Source organism: Gopherus evgoodei, chromosome 10, assembly GCF_007399415.2.
Source record: "Gopherus evgoodei ecotype Sinaloan lineage chromosome 10, rGopEvg1_v1.p, whole genome shotgun sequence".
Classification (NCBI taxonomy): Eukaryota; Metazoa; Chordata; order Testudines; family Testudinidae; genus Gopherus; species Gopherus evgoodei.
Window position 1 is genome coordinate 80,971,783 of NC_044331.1, and position 22,202 is coordinate 80,993,984.

A 22,202-nucleotide genomic window follows, 5' to 3' on the forward strand; every position below is an offset into this window, starting at 1 on the left:
TCAGTGCCTGCCTACATGTCTTACATTTATTAATCACTTTCCCTTTGAGACTTCAGGACAACGCTACCAGCCACACGTTGTCTGTTTTTTTCTTCTTCTTTGTACAAAAACCTTAATTTGAAAAGAATTAAGAGGCAAACAACAAAATGCAACCTTTAAAAGATGATTCCACAAGGCAATAAATAAATAATTGTGCAGAAGATCATCAGGCATAGAGGATGATCCAAATGTACATTGTCACAAAACAGTAGTGTGCCCATATACCATCATAAACTCAGACAATGAAGAGGGAATTTAATGTGACATTTCAATCTATCCATTCTTATATTTAATTTAATCTATTAGGTGCTGGGAGTCTTTCTATTGACCCTAATGGGAGTTGGATCATGCCGTTCGAGTAATGACACTTTTATGCTGCTGAATGTACTTGAAACTTTGCAGCTCATACTGTTGAAAGGTGATATTGACACAAGAGACCCTCTGAGGTTGGTTTTGGTTTTTTGATCACCTCTGCTTTCTGTCCAGATCCACTTACTTAACAAATTTTTGGAGTGATCTTATGCAAAGAAAATTGATGGATTCAACACTGTGCTATACACATACCTTCCCAGTCCCAGGCTGCTCCTTTCTTGTGGAGTTCTGCAACTAGATCCCCCGCTTTTCCTCAGTAATTTCCTCAATTAGCGACTTTGTTTTACAGACGTTTATATTTAATGTGGAATTTGCTGTAAAAGTTTCATAAAGACTTCATAAAGGAAATCATTAGCTTACATCTACTTAAATTTATCTAGCAAAACCTTGTGGCTAATCCAAAGGGAGAGAGAGCAACCATAATATACCAGAAGCCTTTAACAAATACGTTATTTTTCCTTGCTTATACAATGCACCATTATGTACTTTTTTTTTTTCTAATAAGAACAATGAAAGCAACAGTGATGGGAAATGGCAGAGACAAAAGAGGCATTTATAAGGAACTGGTCTGCAGCTGGAAAGCACAGAATAATGTTACACCTGATAACAGATACTTTCTCCGAGGACCTCAGCTAATTTAACACCACAATATTTACTTAAATAGGATACAGAATGGGATTCTAAACATACAAATTATGAGTGCTTAGGCTCAGATTGTTTTATTGAAAGAGTTTTATTAGATACTAAGAAACATAGGTTTGAACTGGAGTCAAGTGTTTTACTACTGCACAAAATACTAAATTGAAATCATGTTAATTTTGTAAAATGCAAGCTACCGAGGTTTCAGTGAATTCAAGATTATCCTCAGGGTGATCAACTCAAACTCACTCTGAGGTGAGTAAAGGATGCAGTGGTCAGCCTTGACTTTGAAAATTATACCTTTGGTGTGTGTTACAAACTCCCGTATCCTGCAAACAATTACCCACATTTAATTTTAAGCACATTTGCACTCCCATTGATTTCACTCAGACTCCTCACGAGAGTTAAAGTTAAGCACGTTTGTGATAGTTTGCATGATCAGGGACAAAGTTTTTAAGAGTTAACTCTTTTTACAGTTTTATTTTCTATACTGTACTTAAACTCTCTGGTTTTCAAAGAGCTTCTATTGGAAGCTTATTAAATGTAGATACATATTTTAATCCAAAAGGCTAGAAGAGCTGCAATGGTTTTATTAAATACATCTGTAGGTGGCTTTACTTGCAAGTGTATATATTTTTAATTATTAGAATTGATGTGGTGGCCTGAAATATTTCTGTTGGCTATATACATGAGTACAGATTTAGGTCCCAATCCTACAAAGAGGAACATACAGTGCACGTCGTACTTAGCAAACAGTTCCAGGACTTTATGATTTCAGTTGGCATGGTGTGTAAATCAGATGCATAAATTTGTCACGGTCAGAGCTTTTCCTAAAAGAGCAGAGGTGTTCGTTTAATGCTGTTACAAGTGTTATCTGCTGTGTTTAACTGGAGTTGTGATCCTGGTGAAGGGCAAATAAATGTTAAATTTAGGGTAAATGAAGGAGTAAACTAACAAATGTTTTTAAATTTTCTCCAACAGCTCCTTGTGGATCCTTTGCTATTAACACAGTCAATTCCACACATTTTATAATTAGGTAGTGCAATAAATAAATAAATAAATCCAGTATGACATTTATTCCAAAAATATAGGGCCCAATCCTGCCATCCTCACTCATTGACTTCAATGGAAATTTTGCTTGGGTAAAGACTGCAGGATCAGGCCCTGTATTGTCTCTGCTTTCATGAATTATAAGAAGTAATTCTTTCATAGTTTCCTTTAAAAATAGCCTTTTATATATAAAGCTTCAGTATGTAGATTGGCTGATTACAAAGTTATTTTTGTTTTGCCCTTATGAAACAAATAACCAATACAAGCAAATTGCTCCAAGTCTGATAACTTGAATAAAGAGGAGAGAATTTTATGAACCTCAGCAAACAAAAAGCAATAATAGAAAATAGTGACAGATTATAATGATGCTAAGAGCAGAATTATTTAAGTAAACACCTTAATCAGATCGGTTTCCTTATATGTGGAAGACATTCCCACCCCCTGCCTGTATCTCCTTAAAAGGATGCATCACAGGGACTTTTTAACCCCTTCCCTAACAGAGAAAGGCCCTGATGCAACCGCTTGTGGTTGACTTTACTGCTATGAGTCGTTTCATTGATTTAAAAGCGGCTGCTCACAGTGGTAAGCATTGAGCATAAGTATTTGCAGTGTGTAACTTTATTCAGGAGGCGTCTTTGACATCAGGGGAACTCCTCACATAAGTAAAACGAAGCCTGCCTGCCTTTGAAGGATTAGGACCATCATTCAGGCTCTGAAATACAGTTGCTTGTAGAGACTTAGAAGGCAGGGAGGGAGAGTCTGATCAGGGTTCATAATCCAACAATAGGAAACAACTGGTTCAAACTAGAAAGTTAGGTAGTTACAGGGGGGTTAGCAAGGGCTATGAGAGACAGTCCCAGGTGAACCACAGGTCATTATCAAGCTGTTTTATTCAGATAAGAAGACCAGACTAGGAGAATCCTGCCTCCCTTCTCCACACCACAGAGGGCCCTATGGAATTCTAGGTGGGCAGATCTGGATTCTTCACAGATGAAGCCCTGTGCTGCAGACATCTAGTCATGTGCTTAACTTTTCTACCATGAATAGTGCTGACTACTCATAGCAGTAAATTCCTGTATTTCCAGGAGGGGGGATTTTTAGCTAACTTTGGTCTAGCTGGGCTAACATTGGATCTTTAGTAGTTTAAAAAAAAAGCCCCCCCCCAACCCCAAACAACCCTCCTCACTGATTTTAATGAGGATTTCTGTTCAAACGCTCATGGCCCAGTTAGAGCCTTTACTGTTCACATGGGGTTACTGTCATTACAAAGTATCAGAGGGGTAGCTGTGTTAGTCTGGATCTGTAAAAAGCAACAGAGCCCTGTGGCACCTTACTTTGTCAGACGCATGTGGTGGAAATTTCCAGAGACAGATATAAATAGGCAGGAAAGAATCAGTCTAGAGATAACAAGGTGGTATTCACCCACCAAAGCTTATGCTCCAATACTTCTGTTAGTCTAAAACAGGGGTTCTCAAACTGGGGGTTGGGACCCCTCAAGGGGTTGTAAGCTGTCAGCCTCCACCCCAAACCCCGCTTTACCGCCAGCATTTATAATGTCGTTAAATATATTAAGAAGTGTTTTAATGTCTGAGTGGGAGGTTGCACTCAGAAGCTTGCTGTGTGAAAGGGGTCACCACTACAAAAGTCTGAGAACCCCTGGTCTAGAAGGTGCCTCAGGACTCTGTGTTGCTTTTTATCATTAGGAAGAAACCTCAGAGCAGAGAGCAGCCCATGCAAAGGTCCCCCCAGCTTCCAGGCAGGCCGGTGCACACTGGCAGGGCAGGGCCGGGCCAGGCCAGGGGCTGCTGCAATGCTGCCGGGCACGGCCTGGCACCGGGGACTAGCGGCGCGCCGCCCCTGCACGCTGGGCTGCAGTCCCCGGCCGGGATCTTTGCAGCAGCAGCAGCCACGCGGCGCCAGCGGCCCCGGGCAGGCTGGGTTCCGTGCACCGGGGCGGGGGAGCGGCCCCGGGACCCAATGAGCCGGGGCGGGGAGGCGGAACCAGGCGGCAGCAGCAGCCGGCGCATGCTCCAGGCATGGCTGCGCCCGGGCAGGCGCTGAGGAAGAGGAGGGGGGTGGAGGAAGCCCCCCGCCCCCCCCCAGAGGAGGGGGAGCAGGGGCCCCCTGCCCGGCCCCCGCTGCGCCCGGGCACCTTCTGGCTGAGCAGGATCGTGCTCCTGCGCTGCACGGCGCTGCTCTACTGTGAGTCTCTGCGCCCCCCCCCCGGCCAGGCTGGGCTCCCCCAAGCCAGGCTGCCCCCACCCCAGCAGGGCAATGCGGGGTGACCGCCCCCGGCGAGCCCTGGCCACGTGTGTCTAGCCTGCCCTGCTGCTGGGGGCCCCCCTGCTCTGCGGGTAGCCCCCGTCCTGGCCCAGCTGCAGGCCGGCAAACCCTTCATCCCCAGCACTGCCCCTTCCCCTTGGCTCCTCTCCGCAGTGCCCTGCCGGGGATTTCCACCCGCTGACCCCTGGGAAAGTTGCGGGATACAAACCCGGTGCCCAGGTACTTGGGGTTTGTGAGGGGAGCAGGGCTGTCTTCTGTGTTTGTACAGCACCCAGCACTGCGGGCCCTGGCTGGGGTTACAAGATCATAAGATCAGCTGAACTGGGTCTGACCAATAGTCTGTCTACCCCAGTGCCAATGTCAGATGCTTCAGAGGGAATGAACAGAACAGGGCAATTGATCGAGTGGGGCAGCCTCTGTCCTGCAGTCTCAGCTTCTGGCCGTCAGAGGCTTAGGGACGCCTAGAGCATGGGGTTGTATCTCCGACCATCTTGACTAATGGTCATTGGTGGAGTTTTTCTCCAGGAACTTGACTGATTCTTTTTTGACCCCAGTTATGCTTTTTGCTTTCACAATGTCCCTTGGCAAGGAGTTCCACAAGTTAACTATACATTGTGTGAAGTTTTAAACTGGACCACCTTCTTTTTGGGTGGTTTGTCCCCAGTCCTGAGACAAAACTTGACATGTCATTTTGAAGAGTATGTTGCTCTCTCCTGGCTGGCGTGACCTGGCACACACCAGACCAGCAAGAGTAGGGTGCTCTTCACCATGGTGTCCCTTGTGCGATGTGACCTCGCATGCAACATGGGGCAGGGTCAGACTAGCAGTGACAGACCTAGGTAGTTCCTGGAGGTAGCGAGATGTCTGGTGTTCCAGAAGTGTGAAAGTGGCCACCTTTCTCCTAGGTGCTATGTGAATACGAATAATATAATTAAAAAAAAATTGGGTATTTGTGGGGAGAGGAATCCACATTGCAATTTCTTCTTGGCTGATACTCCAGCCCTGGAGTTGGGAATGGGCTGTAATCTCAGTCCATCTACATTGGTGTTTGCAAATTGCTGGATCAGTGCAGGGGAATTACACATCTTTTTATTTGGGGGTGGGGGTGCACTAGCGTTAAAAAGAATAGCTTTTGAATATGACTTTAATAAATAGTTTTGTACAATGACGAAATTTATCCACTTTTAATAAAGTGAGATAAACAAGCTCCTGTTCCAAACTTAGTGTTTCCTCTATTTATTTATGCCATAGCTAATTTTTTGTAGGGCTCTAAGCCCTGCCAGGCCCCTGTTGTCTATGCCTATGCAGTGTCCTCACTGTATACCCTGTGGCCTGGCCCATTCTACCTCCAGGCTTTGTCTTCATTGGTCTAGGTGGAGCTGGCACAAAGCCCAGCTCAGTTAGGGATGTCTAAACTACAAGTGCTACAGCGACCCAGGTGCAGCGCTGCAGCTACACAGCTCTAGTGTAGACACTTGCTACAGCGACTTAAGGGCTTTTCCTGTCACTGCAGTAAATTCACCCACTGAAGAGGCGGTAGGTAGGTCAATGGAAGAACCCTGGAGCGGTGTCTACACTGGGACGTAGGTTGGCTTAACTACATCTCTCAGGAGTATGAGTTTTTCACACCACTGGGCTACGTAGCTAGGTTGACCTTTTTTAAATGTAGATCAGACTCTATTCCCCACTCTGTCCCCATCAGTGGGGGATAGAGTCCATCCTATGCTTGCTCTGTGGTCTCCCATCCTCATGGCAGGTCTACGCTTACAACGTTGCAGCGGCAGACACCATTTTTTCACACCTCTGAGCGACCACTGAGTAGAACCACTGAGTTACAAACTGACCAGTCAACCACACACCTAATTTGGAGCTGGAAATACGCAATCAGGCAGCAGCAGAGACCCCCAAAAACCCCAAATACGGTACTGTGTTAAACGTAAACTACAAAAAAATAAATAAAGAGAAAGCAGCATTTTTCTTCTGCATAGTGAAGTTTCAAAGCTGTATTAAGTCAATGTTCAGTTGTAAACCTTTGAAAGAACCATAACGTTTTGTTCAGAGTTACGAACATTTCAGAGTTATAAACAATCTCCCTTCCCGAGGTGTTCGTAACTGAGGTTCTGCTATATTCAAATATAGGTCTGTAGTGTAGACCAGTCCTCAGTGTCAGGGAAACTACTGCAGTTCTGCTGTGTTCCAAGGCTTCAAATCCCAGCCCGCCCTCAGATAAATGTTACCACGTATATCCAATAAATACCCCAACAGGGCTTGTATTTCACCGTGCTCAGACTTGGTATATTTTTGCTAGAGATTGCAGTATTCTTTGCTGTACATGCTGTTTATCCTGTTCCGGATTCTGAGACATATCTGTGGCTTTTCCCCTTTTAGAAATACTCCAGATAAATTAATGAGAGGTAGCGATCTCTCTTTTGTGACTCAGGGTAGTGTGAACATTTACTTTTATGAATGTCATTTTTTCTTGACTTGCATTGATGGTTGCAGTTACCAGTAAATGGCTGTTTTTCTCTTTTCTTTTCTTTTCTTTTTTTTTGGTGAAAATTCTGTCCTTTGGACAAATGTGTCAGCCCACCTCAGATTTGCTTTTGGTGGAAGTGGGGTTTTGCGTTGCAAAATGGCACCCTTCCGCCTGCTAAAACTTGCACAAGTTCTTATGGACATGGATTAATCACAAAGAGCAGTGTTGTTCTGGTAAAAAATGTAAATGAGGGAAGGAGAAATGAAACAAGACCCCAGTTCTGCAAACAGGCACATGCATAACTTTACTTGGGGGGAGCAGTCCTGTTATCTTTAACTTGTTTACTCATGTTATGTTAGTGAAGTGAAGCTCATGTGTAAGTGCTGCGGGATTGGAGCCTTTCGAGTAGAAGTGTATTGCAATCTTAACTACGCAGTTTTGACTGTTGCCTTTATAAGGGAGGCTCTGGTTCTTGTATCGAAAGACTGATTTTTATGGCAAAATCTCAGTGTCTCGGTGTAAGGCTGACTTCCATTTTTATTTGGTTGTGTGGGTGGCATATGGAAATCTTTATCTGGATTTTAGCAAAGCTTTTTATTGTTTAGGAGAAATCTCTCTCTCTCTCAAAATATGTTTGAGATGTTTTACGTAAGGTTAGCAAGTGAATGTTTTGTATGATTGTTCTTGTGGGGTAGCATTCCACACAGTCTGGTTGATTTCAGGTTCCATTCCTTTGCTCCTCTCTTATTGAATTCTTTTAATAACAACCTTCTATCCTAACTTCTGCTGCATACTGCTTCTCCCTCCCCAGCCCCTGCAGAACTCCTTCAAAAGCAGCACATTTTGTTGCTCACTAAGGATTATAAAGTAATGAGAGCATCCCTTACCCCAAGGACTGTATCCCCTGCTATGCAATAAACATAATGAGTCTCACCATTCCCAGCTAGGCTGGAGGTAGAAACACAGGAAAAGAGCAGCTTTGAGCACTTTCTCATCGGGAGATGGAAGTTGTGACTCTTCGTCGGAGGGACCTGTCTGGCATTCAGATTTGACCAGGTGATTGGAGGTCCTCAAGAGCCAACGCTGTGCAAAATCCTCTTGACGATAGGCCTGCAGTGTCAGCAAAATTCTAAGGAGAGCCAGTGTGCATCATGAGGCCTATACACATTTGTTGTGGTTGGATGCATCTCTGAATCTTTCTCCCGCCCCAAAGATACTGTGAACTAGGGAAATTCTTCTTATCACCGAGACATGTAGAATTTGCTTCCGCACCTTAATAAGAGTCAGTGGTCCTCAAGGCTACCAGTGTCACTAAAAGCAGCAGTGCTACAAGTTACCATTTCTTTCATTTAACAATGAAAATGGTGAATGGAGTAACCCAGTGGTCCCCAACCTTTTTCATCTGGCGGGTGCCAGACGACGAGACACTGAGGACCGTGGCGATGGACGAGCATCTGCCGAAATGCTGCTGACAAGCGGCAACGTCAATAGGCATCGCCACTGAAATGCCGCCGACAAGCAGCGTCATCCAGAGGCGTTGCCACCAAAATGCTGCTGAAAATCGCCGGCAACGCCTCTGGATGACGCTGCTTGTCGGCGGCATTTCGGTGGATGCTCGTCCGTCGGCCACTACGCGGGTGCACTTAGACGCCCCGGCGGGCACCGCGTTGGGGACCCGTGGAGTAACCAGTTAGAGCACAGTGTGGACTCTCTCTGTTCTGGCCTCAGCAAATAGCATTGACAGCAATATTCAGTGACCGTCAGTGCTGTGCAAAATATTCACAGTGAAACCCACATGCATAACGCACTTCGTTACAAATTCCAAATTTGTCCCTGATCTGTCCACAAGATCAGTAAGCTCTGCAGACCAGCAGCCTGCTTAGCATGGTTCTTTTGTGTTTTTTTTGCATCAAAACCATGCAGAAGTTGCAGTTTGGTGTAATTTTTTTTTGACACATGTTTTATTTCTGATTTCTCTTGAATTGACACTGAAAGCCAGGAGTCTGAATCTCCAGCAGTTAAAATGAGAGAAATGTTGATCTCTACCCTGCGGAAATACAGACCGCTGAGTTTCTCACAGCTCAATTTGCTGTTTCATATGCAAAGCTGATTAGTGTTCTCTGATTATGAAGGCTGTTGCTTTCTAGACATTAATATGGAGCTTTAAATACACCATATTGTGCTGTGAATTTTATTGTTTATATTGAGGTTGACCTGGAGACTTCAACCGAAACATGGGCTTCATTATGCTAGGCGGTGGACAGACCTCGTGAAATCAGCCCTCGCACCAGTCGAAGGCCCAGATTATGCATTGTGCAGTTTATGGGCAGGCTGCTTTCCTTGCTTAAAGCCCCATTCAGTTTGCATGGGCACAGCGAGCTGCACATGTGCTACGCCAGCCGTTCTCAACACAATGCAGGATCAGAACCTTAATAGACAAGACAGACAAAGGGTGAGAGGGGACGCAGACGGAGAAGGGAAGTTTCATTCTTGGGTTTTAGTGTTGTGCTTTTAAGTGGACGCTCTCCGTTTAAAAACCAGGCTTCTAAAACCCAAATACCTCCACACCTTACACTACTAATAATACCAGGTTTTTGTAATAGAGGTTTTTAAAAAATCGTTTATTTCTTGCTTTTGGCCTAGTCTGGCGCCCGATTTAATTCTTGGTTTCTCTCATTTTGGTTCTTACATGCTACTGCCATGCTGAAGTTGAAGTTCATCTGGTTAAAAGGAAACTCCTGTTTGACTAGAATTAAAGAGGGTCATAGTGGAAAGTTTCACCCCCCCCCCCCCGTCTTAAGTTTTGTAAAAACTTAATGTTCCCAAAACCTGAATTTTTGGCTAAGTTTGGCATGGGCTAAATTTCAAGTCCAAGTGTCATTGGAAGCGTGTTTGTGACTAATACCTCTGCACTGTGTGCTGTGAGGATGCACTGCTGCTTATTGAATTTTGCAATGCGGGGCTGAAATTAATCAGTGTGACTTCAAAATAAAGAGATTGTGAGCCGTAAAATCCCTAGGCCACGTTAGAACTCCACTAGCTTTTCTGGCGAGGGAAGAGAGAGCAAAGTTCTTTGTAAGGGTGGGACACTTTCAAGTGAGACTGGGCTGCCTTTTGATCTCAGCTGGGATTCTGGGTTAACAACAGCGGGAAACAATTTTAAGCCTCTGGGTCAAGCAGATATTTAGACCTTGTTTCTGAAGATGGAACAACTTACTTTGACAGATTTTCTCTTCCCCCCTTCTGCCTACACTTAGTAAACTGCGACGGTTGTTTCAGACTTATTGAGGAAATGGCTGATGCCATTATGACAGACTGACATTCCTCAGTGGTGGGATGTTTTTCCCCTTCTTCCATTTCACCCCTCTGATAACGGTTAACCATGCCGTTTTCATTTACGCCGGGCTTGAAGAATGCATCTTGTGGGAGCTTGTATTAAAATGTGGTGGAAAATTGATCATTCTCTGACAGTTATCAGGTCCTAAATTCCAGCGCGGCTGTAGCAAGCTAGAGGGGAGGCCTGGTTGGGCAGGTGTGTGTGTATGTGAAGGATCTTCCCCTGTTATGAAAGAGAACCGTGGAACAAACATAGTTTTCAATGCAGTGAAGTGAGGGGAAGGATCATGAACAGGGTTTCTCCTTGGAAGGAATCTCCGCTTTTTTATGTGGAAAGCGGGTTTTAGTCTCTTCCCTTGCTCCAGGGTCTAGGATCTGTGCTTGTGGAGTGAAGGCAGGGAATGTGCAATAATCTGCTACCTTTCCCAGGTAACCGACAGGGAGTCTATGTAAAATGTCACACAGCACAAGGGTGCTGTGGATAACCTTCCCATTCTTTTAAAGGGAGTTTCCAGGCTTGGTCACAAGCTGGGAAGTCCCTGGCAATGAGACCGCTTTGGAATGGTACTGTTAGGGAGGCAGGTTGGTGAAAGGAAGGAGCAAAGGACCAGATTTCTGGAGAAGGAGGCACCGAGTCCTGGCAGCATGGATGGCTTGTTGCCTTCCATAGATCAAATGAGATCTGTGTAAGATCTAATGAAGTTCAACACGGACAAATGCAGAGTCCTGCACTTAGGATGGAAGAATCCCATGCACTGCTACAGGCTGGGGACCGACTGGCTAAGCAGCAGTTCTGCAGAAAAGGACCTAAGGGTTACAGTAAACGAGCAGCTGGATATGAGTCAGCAGTGTGCCCTTGTTGCCAAGAAGGCCAACGGCATATTGGGCTGTATTATTTGGAGCATTGCCAGCAGATCGAGGGAGGTGATTATTCTCTTCTATATGGCACTGGTGAGGCCACACCTGGAGTATTGCGTCCAGTTTTGCTCCCCCCACTACAGAAGGGATGTGCACAATTTGGAGAGAGTTCTGTGGAGGGCAACAAAAATGAGTAGGGGGGCTGGGGCACATGACTTACGAGGAGAGGCTGAGGGAACTGGGGTTGTTTAGTCTGCAGAAGAGAAAAGTGAGGGGGGGTTTGATAGCAGCCTTCAACTACCTGAAGGGAGGCTCCAAAGAGGATGGAGCTCGACTGCTCTCAGTGGTGGCAGATGACAGAACATGGAGCAGTGGTCTCCAGTTGCAGTGTGGGGGGGTCTAGGTTGGATATGAGGAAGCACTATTTCACTAGGAGGGTGGTGAAGCACTGGAATGGGTTACCTAGGGAGGTGGTGGAATCTCCACCCTTAGAGGTTTTTAAGGCCCAACTTGACAAAGCCCTGGCTGGGATGATTTAGTTGGTGTTGGTCCTGCTTTGAGCAGGGGATTGGACTAGATGACTTCCTGAGGTCTCTTCCAACCCTGATCTTCTATGATTCTGTAAGGTTGGGCATTTGACTGATCCAAAAATAAATGGTCAATTGACTGATCAAATATTTTGAAATAATGTCAAAAATGGTCAAATATGTGGATCACTAATTGATCAGAACAGTGACCCCCACCCCCCAAGTAAGACTTTATGGTCTCTAATAGGTTTAGCTTTAGATAGAAACTTATGTCTAATTAAAAAACAAAAAACCAAAACAATCCCAGTTATGTAACTGAGTGATTATTTTAGCTCAGAAGAATGTGACAAGCAATTAAACAAAGTTCTAAAAGATGAAAGAATGCTGCCACAATGCAATTAACTAGATAGGCCATTGCCTATGTCAGGGCATGGTTACTGGAATATGTGACCATGGTCAAATAATAAGTGGTCAAATAACGTCAGTTGACCAACCTGGTAATCCTAAATCCGTGGGATTTGGTGGCCAAAACTCCTGCTGCCCCCATTACTGGGGGGGAATGCAGAAGGGAATGGGAAAGTTGTAGAGAAACCACCCTGTGGTTTCCTCCCTGTACTGAACCCATACCAGTGGGATTTTCCTAATTGAATGCTAAGGATATTGGAAGATTTAGGCACGTAGGGCTTGTTCAGTGCATCCGATGAATTCATGAGGGTAGCTGCCACTCTGTATTTGCAAAGTAAACAGTGTTTAGTGCTTTTAATTAGCTTAGTAATTTTTGCAACATCTCTCTGTAGGTTAGATATTGAGGGGCTGTTTCTTCGCTCCATCGTTTTACCTTTTCCAAGTGAGAGTAAAACGCTGCCCATTGAGAATGAATTGTGTGGAGCAGAAAGGAATCTGATTTGGGGGATCTGAGAGGGGAATTTAAGAGCTTTGTCCAAGCAAATTGAAAAAGCAAATCTGTGGCAGACTCAAGATTATGGCTCTAGAGTTTGTGGCTTCTCGCCCTGTCCTCAGTCTAGTAGAGACCACACTGTGTCTCTGTTAATTGTCTTTTTTACAGTCCTGTAGCATCTGGATGCTGTAATAGTACAGGTAATTAAAACAAGCAGAAGAGTTATCTCAGGCTTGTGCTCATTTACATGATTCTTAAATAAAAGCTCGTATAGTATCTTTCATGCAAACCAGATCCCCAGATGATTTATTGAGATGCAGGACAGGTACAAAGTTAAATATAAGAAATAATAGCAGGAGGCAAAGGCTATGCAGAGTAAGTTCGATAACGGATTAGAGTAGGTTTTCCATTCTGATCTTTATGTTCTTGTGTGTTCCTGTATCCTTGCAAACTATTAAATTGATTCTCATTTTTAAAACTAAAGAAACCCTCTTGAGGAGATTTTGTTGGCAATGCAGTTGCAGCGGCTATTACTAATTAAAGAAATGGATCAACATCTGGGGATTGGATGTTTGTGTTTTGATTGCTGGGGTTTTGAGCGAAGATTATGGGTCCTGAGATCAAGTGTACCACAGTGGCTCTCTCCCTCTCTTTTTCCCCCCAATTATTTCTGATGTGTGGATACCCAGATAGGTGCATATGCATGTAAGCATTCATTTTGGGCATTTGGGGATTTCAAGGTACTATTTAAAAACCCCCTTCTGTAGTGTGACCCATACTCTGTAAAGTACTTTGAGATGAAAGGGATCATATAAATCTAATTCTCCTTCTCTGTAAATATTAAATAATACTAATTTTTTCCCAGTAAGTAGGGACCTACTCAAAAATGCTTGAAGGCTTATAACTTTATTCTTCCTAAACCTTAAATCTCAAATCTAACACCTTCTCAAGGGAGTGAGTGTTAGTTACGAAAGGACTTGTCTGCCTGAAAATCTCCCCCTCTCTACCCCATGATCCTATTACTTTAAATGCCTTGCAGTAGTTTTCAGACCATCTCTTCTGGATTACAATATATCCTTTGCATTTTTTTCCAGTGTAAGATTTTGATTGACACACTTGGACTTTAGTTTAACAACTCTATAAAACAAAGACCATATATTAGCACTGTGTCCCTTCAGTGAGTCGGATGCCAACAGTTAAACTGTGGAAAGAGATGCTCTATAAGGAAGACAGAAGCATATTTGGCACTAAACACTGCACTTTCACTTCAGTAAAATAGTTTCATTAATAACAGGCATTAGTAGCTCCAGGGGAATGATAACAAGATTGAAGTGAGAGAGAATTTGTCTCTCTGAGGTCAGCAGTTCAGCTAGATTTGGTTTGGACTAGAAAGGTATTTCAAAGATGGCCTTAAACTGGACGTTAATCTGTTATTTGATTTGTTTTAAAGTAAATAACTGTACTTTGTTCGGAGACTTGTGGGCTACGAACAGTGGCATATTTTCTTATTTGCCTTCATGTTATTTTGAACAAAGTAGTGAGAGAATCATTTTTTTTAAAAAATAGTCATTAGCTGTGCTATGAATGGCACTTCTAATAAAATGAGGAATTTTAAGAACCAGATGTACTTTCTGCGGTGTTTATCTTATGTATCTCAACTTTGATGAAACTGTGTTGGTTAGTTTCACTTTCTGGCTCTCCTAACTGCTAGCACACTGCTGTAGTGTTTGGGTTTCCAATCCTGCAGTGGAGCGTGTCAATTAAAATAAGATGTTTCATTTGTTTCTTTAATAATATATAAAAACTGCGACCACTTTTTTCTTTTTTTCTCCTGTAATAAAACCTAGATTTCAGGGGTAAACTACGTTACCAGCATCCACTCAACACAGTATCTTTTTTAGAATGCTTTGTCAGGTCAAAGGTGAAGTTGATATATGAAGCATGTTTTTTGTGTATGTAAAATGTAGTTTGCTTTTCGTGCAGAAATCTATGCTCTTGGTTCATTTCTTCTTGTGGTTTGGGCTTTAAGTAGAAGTTAAGACTTTTTTTTAATGGGGGTGGGTGGGAGTGGAGGAGGGGAAACGTGACCGGAAAGTTTTGGATTTCACATCTTTAAATCTTTACAGAGCATGAAGAATGGGATTCTCTCTTTCTTTTACCATGACAGACTGTGGCTGGATTGGGAAATGGAACCGAGGTGACAGGGCAAAATGCATAAGACCAAATATTTCCAGCTTGGTGGTTCTCTGTACTGTGTGTCCCAGTTGTTTATTGGTAGCATGTGGGATCAAATAGGGGACGTATTCTGTCTTGGCATTTTCTTGTTAATGGAAAAGTACAGGAATGCACCTTCTGAGGTGAGACTACGTAGTGAGGGTTGATTAACAGTTGATGACAATTTACATGGCTTACTTCCATAAAGATGAGCGTGCGTCAGGTACGGGAGGCTGATCCCATCTGAGCTGTCAAGGGCTGTGACAATTGCTTGTGTGGGAGGAAGCACGGGGCTCTCTTCAATTAATTGTCAAGCTGTAACGGAGCTTCAGTAACAGCAACGCACTTCGAAGAGGAAATGTCACAAACTGGGCAGGTAAATGGACGCAGTTTAAGACATTCAAGTACAGGGAGCAGCAGGAGATGATAAAAGCGTCTGAGAGAAAGTGGCCTGAACAGTTGGAGGGAAACTGACTCTTCCTGGCAGACTAAGTGACTGGAATTGGAGTCTTTTGGAGATGACATGGGGTTTTTGGAAGTTGATTTAAAGCAATCTTGAGGGTGCTTAGAAGCCACAGATGATAACATAGGTTCCGAGATGCCTGCAGCCTGAAAGCTGCATTCTGGTTACTATCAGCTGGGTAGGGGAGGGAGAACTGCGGGAAAACTTGTTTGAATTTGAGAAAGAAGGTTAAGTGTCTTGTAAACTCTCAGAAAATCACTCAGTTCTTTGAGGTTTGTGTGTGTGTGTCTAGTCTGTAAGCTGATACCAGGAAGTATGAAGCAACATGGTCCAGGGGGTTTGAACACTGGACTGGGTGTAGTGACATTGGGGGTCTGTTTCTGGCTCTGCCACCGGCCTACTGCGTAGCCTTCAGCATGTCCTTTCTGAGGGCTTGTCTACACTGGGCAGTAATGTGGACTACAGGGGTGTGATTTCTACAGCGTGCTAGAGTGTGCTGCAGAAGTTACACCCCCGTAGTCCACATTACTGCCCTGTATAAACAAGTCCTGAGCCTCTAGTTCTCCTCTCCCCTTTGTCTTGTCTATGCAGATTGTAAGCTCTTCAGAGCGTGGGTTTATTTGTTTGTACAGCACCTAGCACAATGAGCAGTCTATGAGCTCTAGTAATATAAGTAAGTAATAATGTCCGCAATGGAGTTTTTCATTTGGGTATGACAAAAAGAAAACCAACACCCCCCACCTACCCCCCTGCAATCAGATAAATGAACAGAGTTGGGGTTCATGAGGTGTTCTGGGTTAAAATCCCAGCTCTGCCACTGACTTGCTGAGCAGTCTTGGACAAGTCACTTAGCCTCTCTCTTTGATGCTCTCCTCACCGCACAAACCTCACACGTCCCCTGCCGCCAGTGATTAAAAATGATTAAAATGGGGATTGTACACAACTCCCTCACAGGGCTGTTCTGAAGTTTTGTTAATATTCTTCATAGCACTTTGGCTGTGAAAGTGCTACATGGGTATTATTGTTTATAATGAAAGCAGTCAACTTTCTAATTGACAGTAACCCGAGTAAGGCTTTTAGTGATATTTTCTATATTTGAACTACAAACTTTTTTTGAGAATGTAAAAGGTTTTTTTAAAAGCATGCATGTTTAAATGTACACACTTATAATAAACACTTCTGTTAATGGATTTGTACAAGAGTTTAGAATGAAATGCTAGATTTAATAATCTGTTCAACACAGGGTGCAATATACAATGTATATGGATAATTTTCCCTTATATTTTTGCACAGATTCTCCGTGCTATTTGGTGGCATAACAACCTGCAGATTACAAAACTAAGGATTTGTTTGTCAGAATGAATAATACATCCAAATCTACAAGTAAACTGGAGCAAACTCCAAATAGAGTCGTGTCCCGGGGTCTGATTTCCGTTAAAGTCACTGGAAGTCTAAGTGCCAACATGTTCCAACCTGGACATTAAACTGCCCATCATCAGTTCTATCATTAGAATTCTGTATCATGTTACAAACTGGGGCAAAAGTTTATCCATGTGTTATGGATGTGAAACTGCCATTCTTCTCTCGTGTTTAAACTGCTCTTGAAGTCAAAATAAGTGCTTGGAATTGAGATGAGCTGTCAGCTACTGCACTGCGTGAAGTTTGCAAATGCAGTTGTCAGGTTTGACACTTGGTTCTCCTCGGCACATAAGGACTTGCCTGTGGGGGCTCCTGGGAAAGGACAAGATGCTCTTTCCCCGCAGAAAGCCTGGCTTAATGGGCTTTGTTAAAGCATGCTCAGTGGAGGATGGGCTTTTCCTGGTTAGGATGCATGGTCACCCTGCAGTTGCCTCTGTGACAGCTGCACTGTCCCAGGTGTGGGGGACAGAACTCTTGTGCATAGGGCACCGGACTGGCAGGTGGGGAATGGGGAGTCTATCTCCTGTTCTAGCACTGTGAGACAAGTTTCTGCCTCTGGAGAATGGAGATGCTGCTGCTTTACATGAGCATTGTGAAGCTTTACTCCTGAATGTTTGCAAAGTGCTTTGAGATGCTCAGATAGAAGGCACCAGAGAGGGGCAAAGTATCCTTGCTATGGATGGGCAGTTCGGTTACTGGCCTGACCAAACTTTTGTGCCTTTGTTTTCCTCTAGGTTCCAGCCTATTGCTGTCATGGCTGATAGAGCTGGAGAGCACTGCAAAGTAGTGCAGTCAGTCCTGTGGATGGGATGGGGGGGACGTGTTGCAGTTGAAGGTGGAAGGTCTAACGCTCACACTTCCAGCTGACTGAAGATCAATGTTCTAGTGAACTTCGGTGTCTTATACCTATATACATATATATACATAATCCTCAGACAGCCAGAGGATTATATAGTGGCAGTGTAGTGATATGTACCTGTATATATTGATTGCCTTCTAGTGGTAATTCTAATTATAGTACTGCTTAGTGTAGGAACTCAGTGTTGGAAGAACCCAGAAATTTTAACAGGAAGGTGAGCATTGTTGTGCCTTGTGGGAAGAATAAAGTCTGGTGGATTGTAAGCAGCAAGGTCTGTGTCTTTCCATAGACATCTCTACATAAATGTCTGCATGTATAGTATTGTACGCATGTGAATAATAGGCTGTAATAGTGGTAACATAGGTCTTCAAAGTTTGGGGGTATAATGGAGTGCCATTTGGGAGGAAACATAAGGATTTACCTGGGTAAGATGAGTTTTTAACGAAATTAGAAAATTTGCTAATGTGAATTGGCTATGAAATTGTTACATTAAAAGTTCCAGAAATATAAACGCTTGTAAAAAAGAGAAAAGAAAAAATCTTTATTTTGTGAGAAGCCTTTTTTTTTTTTTTTTTTGGTCCAGAGTGTACAATTCTTAGATGTGCAGTTCATGCCAACTTATAATAGATATTTGCTGCTTTTAAACTTAAATACCCTGTGCAATATTCAGCATATATAGTATATACTTTTCTTCAATTGCCGTAGTGTATATTTTTCCTAATTTACCCTTTCCTTGTTTATCTTGCTTACAGTACAGAGGTCTAATTTAGATTTTTTTCTAAACTGATTAGCAGTTATGGGTTGGGGCAACAATTTGTGCCGGATTTAGAGGTAAATTTGATTAGCACTTTTTGAAAACTGTGTGCAGCAAATTGCAGTGCTAATCAAGGTAAATCAAGTCATGTAGAGTTTTTTAAAGGCAGAATTTTTTTTAACCAAAGCAGAGATATTAAGTTGTCTAATGTTGGGGAACATTATAATTCTGCTAGTTTTGTGTACTGAATCTTTTAGTTTTACAGTTCTGAGAAGAACTTTGGTTTAGTAGAAAAAAACAATCAGCATAAGGAATACTTTAAAATATATATATTTTTTTACATTTTAAGTCACTTAGCTTATTGTCATCAGAGGACAACTTTTAAGCGTTATGGGCAGTGTGTCCTTTTCTATCTCTAATCTAATGAAATGCCCTGCTTGGTTTGATTGGTTTTTGTGTAAAATAGTTGTGTGGTTTTTTTTTTAAGAAAAAATCTGCTGCTTTCCTGTTTCAAAAACCATTGAAATCAATGGCAATCCTTCTGTTAACGCCCGGTAGGCCCTTAGTGCTCGTTCAGGAGATAGCAAGAAGATACATTTGGGTGTAATGCCAGAGTAATGGTTTTAAAGGGATTATTAACCAAACGCCACTGGAGCGCCTTGTATGTGTGTGTGTTCGAGGAGAGATGGTGCAGTATTTTGATCATTATTAATCTGAGGCATATTTCCTTCCTTCTCAAAATAAGTAGGGGAGTTAGTTCAGGTTTAAAATATAAACTGAGGGCCAGATTCAGACCCGGAGTGGTCTGAGTGCGGACAGTGGTGCATGTCAAGAAGCTAATCCCACGAGTCATTCAGCATCTCTCAGGAGGCTCTAAGAACCTTCCAGGACTGGGGCCTTTGACTCTATATATGACTGGCTGCAGCGCCTCACAACTGGATTATTCCTGCCATGGGATCTTTACGAGGTGTCAGATGAGTCACACACTGACCCCAACCTTCCTCTTGGTATGCCCCTTTCTAGGGATGAGATCTTTGAGAAGCGACTTGGAAGCTAAGGGGTAAGATTTCAGTGATAACCCCTGGTGCTCTTCACCCACCCAGCTCATGGAGGTTCACAAAGGTAGCAAGCACCACTCGAGGCAGTGGGGCGCATAACTGGCTCACAGAGAGATTGAGTTACAGAGCTGGGACTAGAGTCCAGACCACCAAAGTCTGAGCCTGTTGCCTTATCCCAATGGTTCCTGAGGGAAAAAAATCCCTAATGGCGGACAGAGCTGTCAATAGGGAGCATGGGGCCCAGAGCTCCTGGACTTCCAAGAGCTAAGCAGATCAAAGCCAGCATCTCTATCACACTGAGGAGATTTAAACTTCAAGACTCCTTAGAAGAAATGGAAAGGGAGGTGGATATTTTTGCTGTTTTTAAAATTAAACAGACAGCTAGTATTGTTTTTAAAATTATTATGAGGAACAAGTTTAAGCCTTGTTGTAACATGCGTTGTTTGCCTGGACTGCTGCAGACCTGAATGCTTGTGTAGGAGGAACTCTTGAGTTGGTTTCTTAAATCCCTTCCTGCTGTTTCACATCTGATACTCCTTGATGAACCATAGGAGCCTTGTCTTGTAACAGGCTTGTTCAAAGTGATATAAGCTGCGGAAGTGAGATCTTGGAAAAGTGTTGCTGTTTTCATAATGTAATAAAAATAATGTAATGATAAATAATAATTAATAATAAATAGTGTGTAACAAGCATGTCATAAAAACGATGTATATTTCCAAGATCACTGCTTTTATAATTTATACTCAGGTAAAAGAGAAAATCCCTGGAAATATGCATTTTTAGGAGGGGGTTCACTAGACACGACACTTTAGTGAAAAGGGTTCCCAGGTTGTTAAAGTTTGGGAACCACTGCCCTATCCTCTGTGCTGCCTCCTGGTTCTGTTTTGCTGTGAAATAACTAATTCCTTCACGTTTGCAAACATCGGAGCCCAAGCCCCACTATTCCAACACCCTGAACTATGGGGAAGTTTGAATTTCATTCTCAATGTAGCGATTGGGCCCTGATTTTTATAGTTAATCAAACCTCCAGGCTGCAGTGCTTCCAAGTTGCAGCAAAGCTTGGCTTCGCGTATAGAATTTGCAGAGGGAGCCTATAGCCACAGGAAAATAGCACAGTGAGCGCATTTCCGTATACCTGCATCAGGATTTATGCATACACTATGTTTAGATATGTTGCTGTCTGTGGACATCAAAATTGTTGTCCGCACCGCAGTATCCCTCAGTTTAGGATCGATTTGAGCATTAGTTAGGAGGAGGAAAATAATCAGTGGTGTAGCATTTTCAGTTCTGTAAGACATGTTGCTGTAAGTGACGTGGCCAGTAATCGGGTAATGCTTGAAACGGAGTGAAATGTATGGAGCCTGATCAGGAAATATTGGCCCTCATCATTTCTCTGACAGAGGAGATGACTGCAGTTACAAACTGCAAGCTGGTAACTGGCGGAGATTCCTAAAATATGAGATAATTCCTAGAAACTGACCGACTTTCTCTGCAGTACATCAAATTCTAGGTCTATGATCTGTAATTAAATTGCTTATATACTGTTAAAAAAAGCATCTGGCTGTTCTTAGATTGTCCAGTTTAAGGATGTAGATATTATAAGTGGGAGAGCTGTAGTGACATGTAAAAGTAGCAATTTGGAGGACAAGAAAATATTAAGTCTTTACATTTTGAACGTGTCAGTATGTGAGAGAATACAGGAGTCCAACCCATAGCATAGCTACTCTCTTACCACTGAAATAGCTGCATTTTTGTGAGCATTAACTGTCAAATGGCCAAATTAACTTGAAACATCCTAGATACTGAATGTTATTTCATGAGCCATCACATTAACATATCAGGGTATTTTTAAACATGTTTTGTGAAAGAAAAATTCTAATACTTGGGAATTTTACACAGATGATATATACAAATGATCATAGATTGTTTTCCAAAGCTAGGTTCTAACACTGCAAACAGAACCTCTTCTCTGTGTGCTGTGGGTTAATTATTATCCAAAGCATTAGAAAACTGTTATTACAAATTAAAATTGGCTCTATCTGTGCTGCTGTGAATGGAGCTGTTGAATATTTACATTGTACAGTATTTTGAATGTTGCCTTCAGATAATGAAAATATCTTGGGGCGTGGGGAAAGTAGGAGGAGATGATGGTACAGCTCTCCCTATCCTGCTAAAATCATAGGGGTGTTGTCCCTCCTCTACCTGGCTTGGGTAAGGGGGTTTCCCAACAGCTCCTCATTCGTCTGGGCCATTGCAATGAGAGCTTTCCCCCTCCCCCTCATTATGTTCTCCTTTAACCACTGGTTACATGGAGTGGTTTCCAATCCATCCAAGACTTCCAAGTGCCTTACAAACGAATGCAGTAGCTTCTCAACCGCATCGTTAGGCAGGCTGATACCGAACACAGACGAGGAAAGTCACACAGTGAATGTGTGGTGGAGCTGGGCCAAGAACCTAGGAGTTGTCTGCTAAGGGACCTGGTGACTTTTGCTAAGTCCTCTGCCTTGACCGCAGTGTGGTCCTTTCCTTTTTATTGAAAATACTTTATCTTGACACAGAAGTAAATGCCCTCAGAGGGCCATGAAATGCCATTCCTATGCGTGCATTTCCTACAGGACAGCAAAGACTATCACGGCTGCAGGATTCCCTGAATCCTCTTCGCTATCCAAGATACTGTAAGGAGATATGGCCTCTATGGTGTTCTTTTCACAATGTACCTTAAAGCCCCATTTGGGATGCTCTTTCCCCATAGAACAGCGTTCACTGGAATTGATGCACAGAAGAGGTTTGATATGAAGTGGTCATATTGAAATGATGCATGATGCTATTGCTACTGAGATTGCCAGCAGCCAGTGAAATATCCATCTTGGAAAAACTCATATTGCCCCAAAACAGACTGCATAAATTCCCTGGGCTAAGGGGTACAATGTTTATGGGATTCCCATGCCTTATTTATC

At 43.1% G+C, this 22,202-nt stretch overlaps 1 protein-coding gene across 6 annotated transcripts in view; it reads left to right on the forward strand.

The window, feature by feature from the left end:
• Positions 1-4,115: 4,115 nt before the first annotated feature.
• Positions 4,116-22,202, forward strand: part of LMF1 (lipase maturation factor 1) — a 330,506-nt gene continuing 312,419 nt past the window's right edge. For 5 of the 6 annotated variants that reach the window (XR_004002415.1, XM_030578587.1, XM_030578585.1 and 2 more), the window contains exon 1: positions 4,116-4,302. Coding sequence is in view for 5 of the 6 variants with exons in the window: in XM_030578587.1 (XP_030434447.1) it covers positions 4,137-4,302 (166 nt within the window). In the remaining variant the exon portion in view is untranslated. Of the gene's footprint in view, positions 4,303-14,321; positions 14,400-22,202 lie in introns of those variants that run through there. The other variant, XM_030578586.1, reaches the window with a different exon arrangement.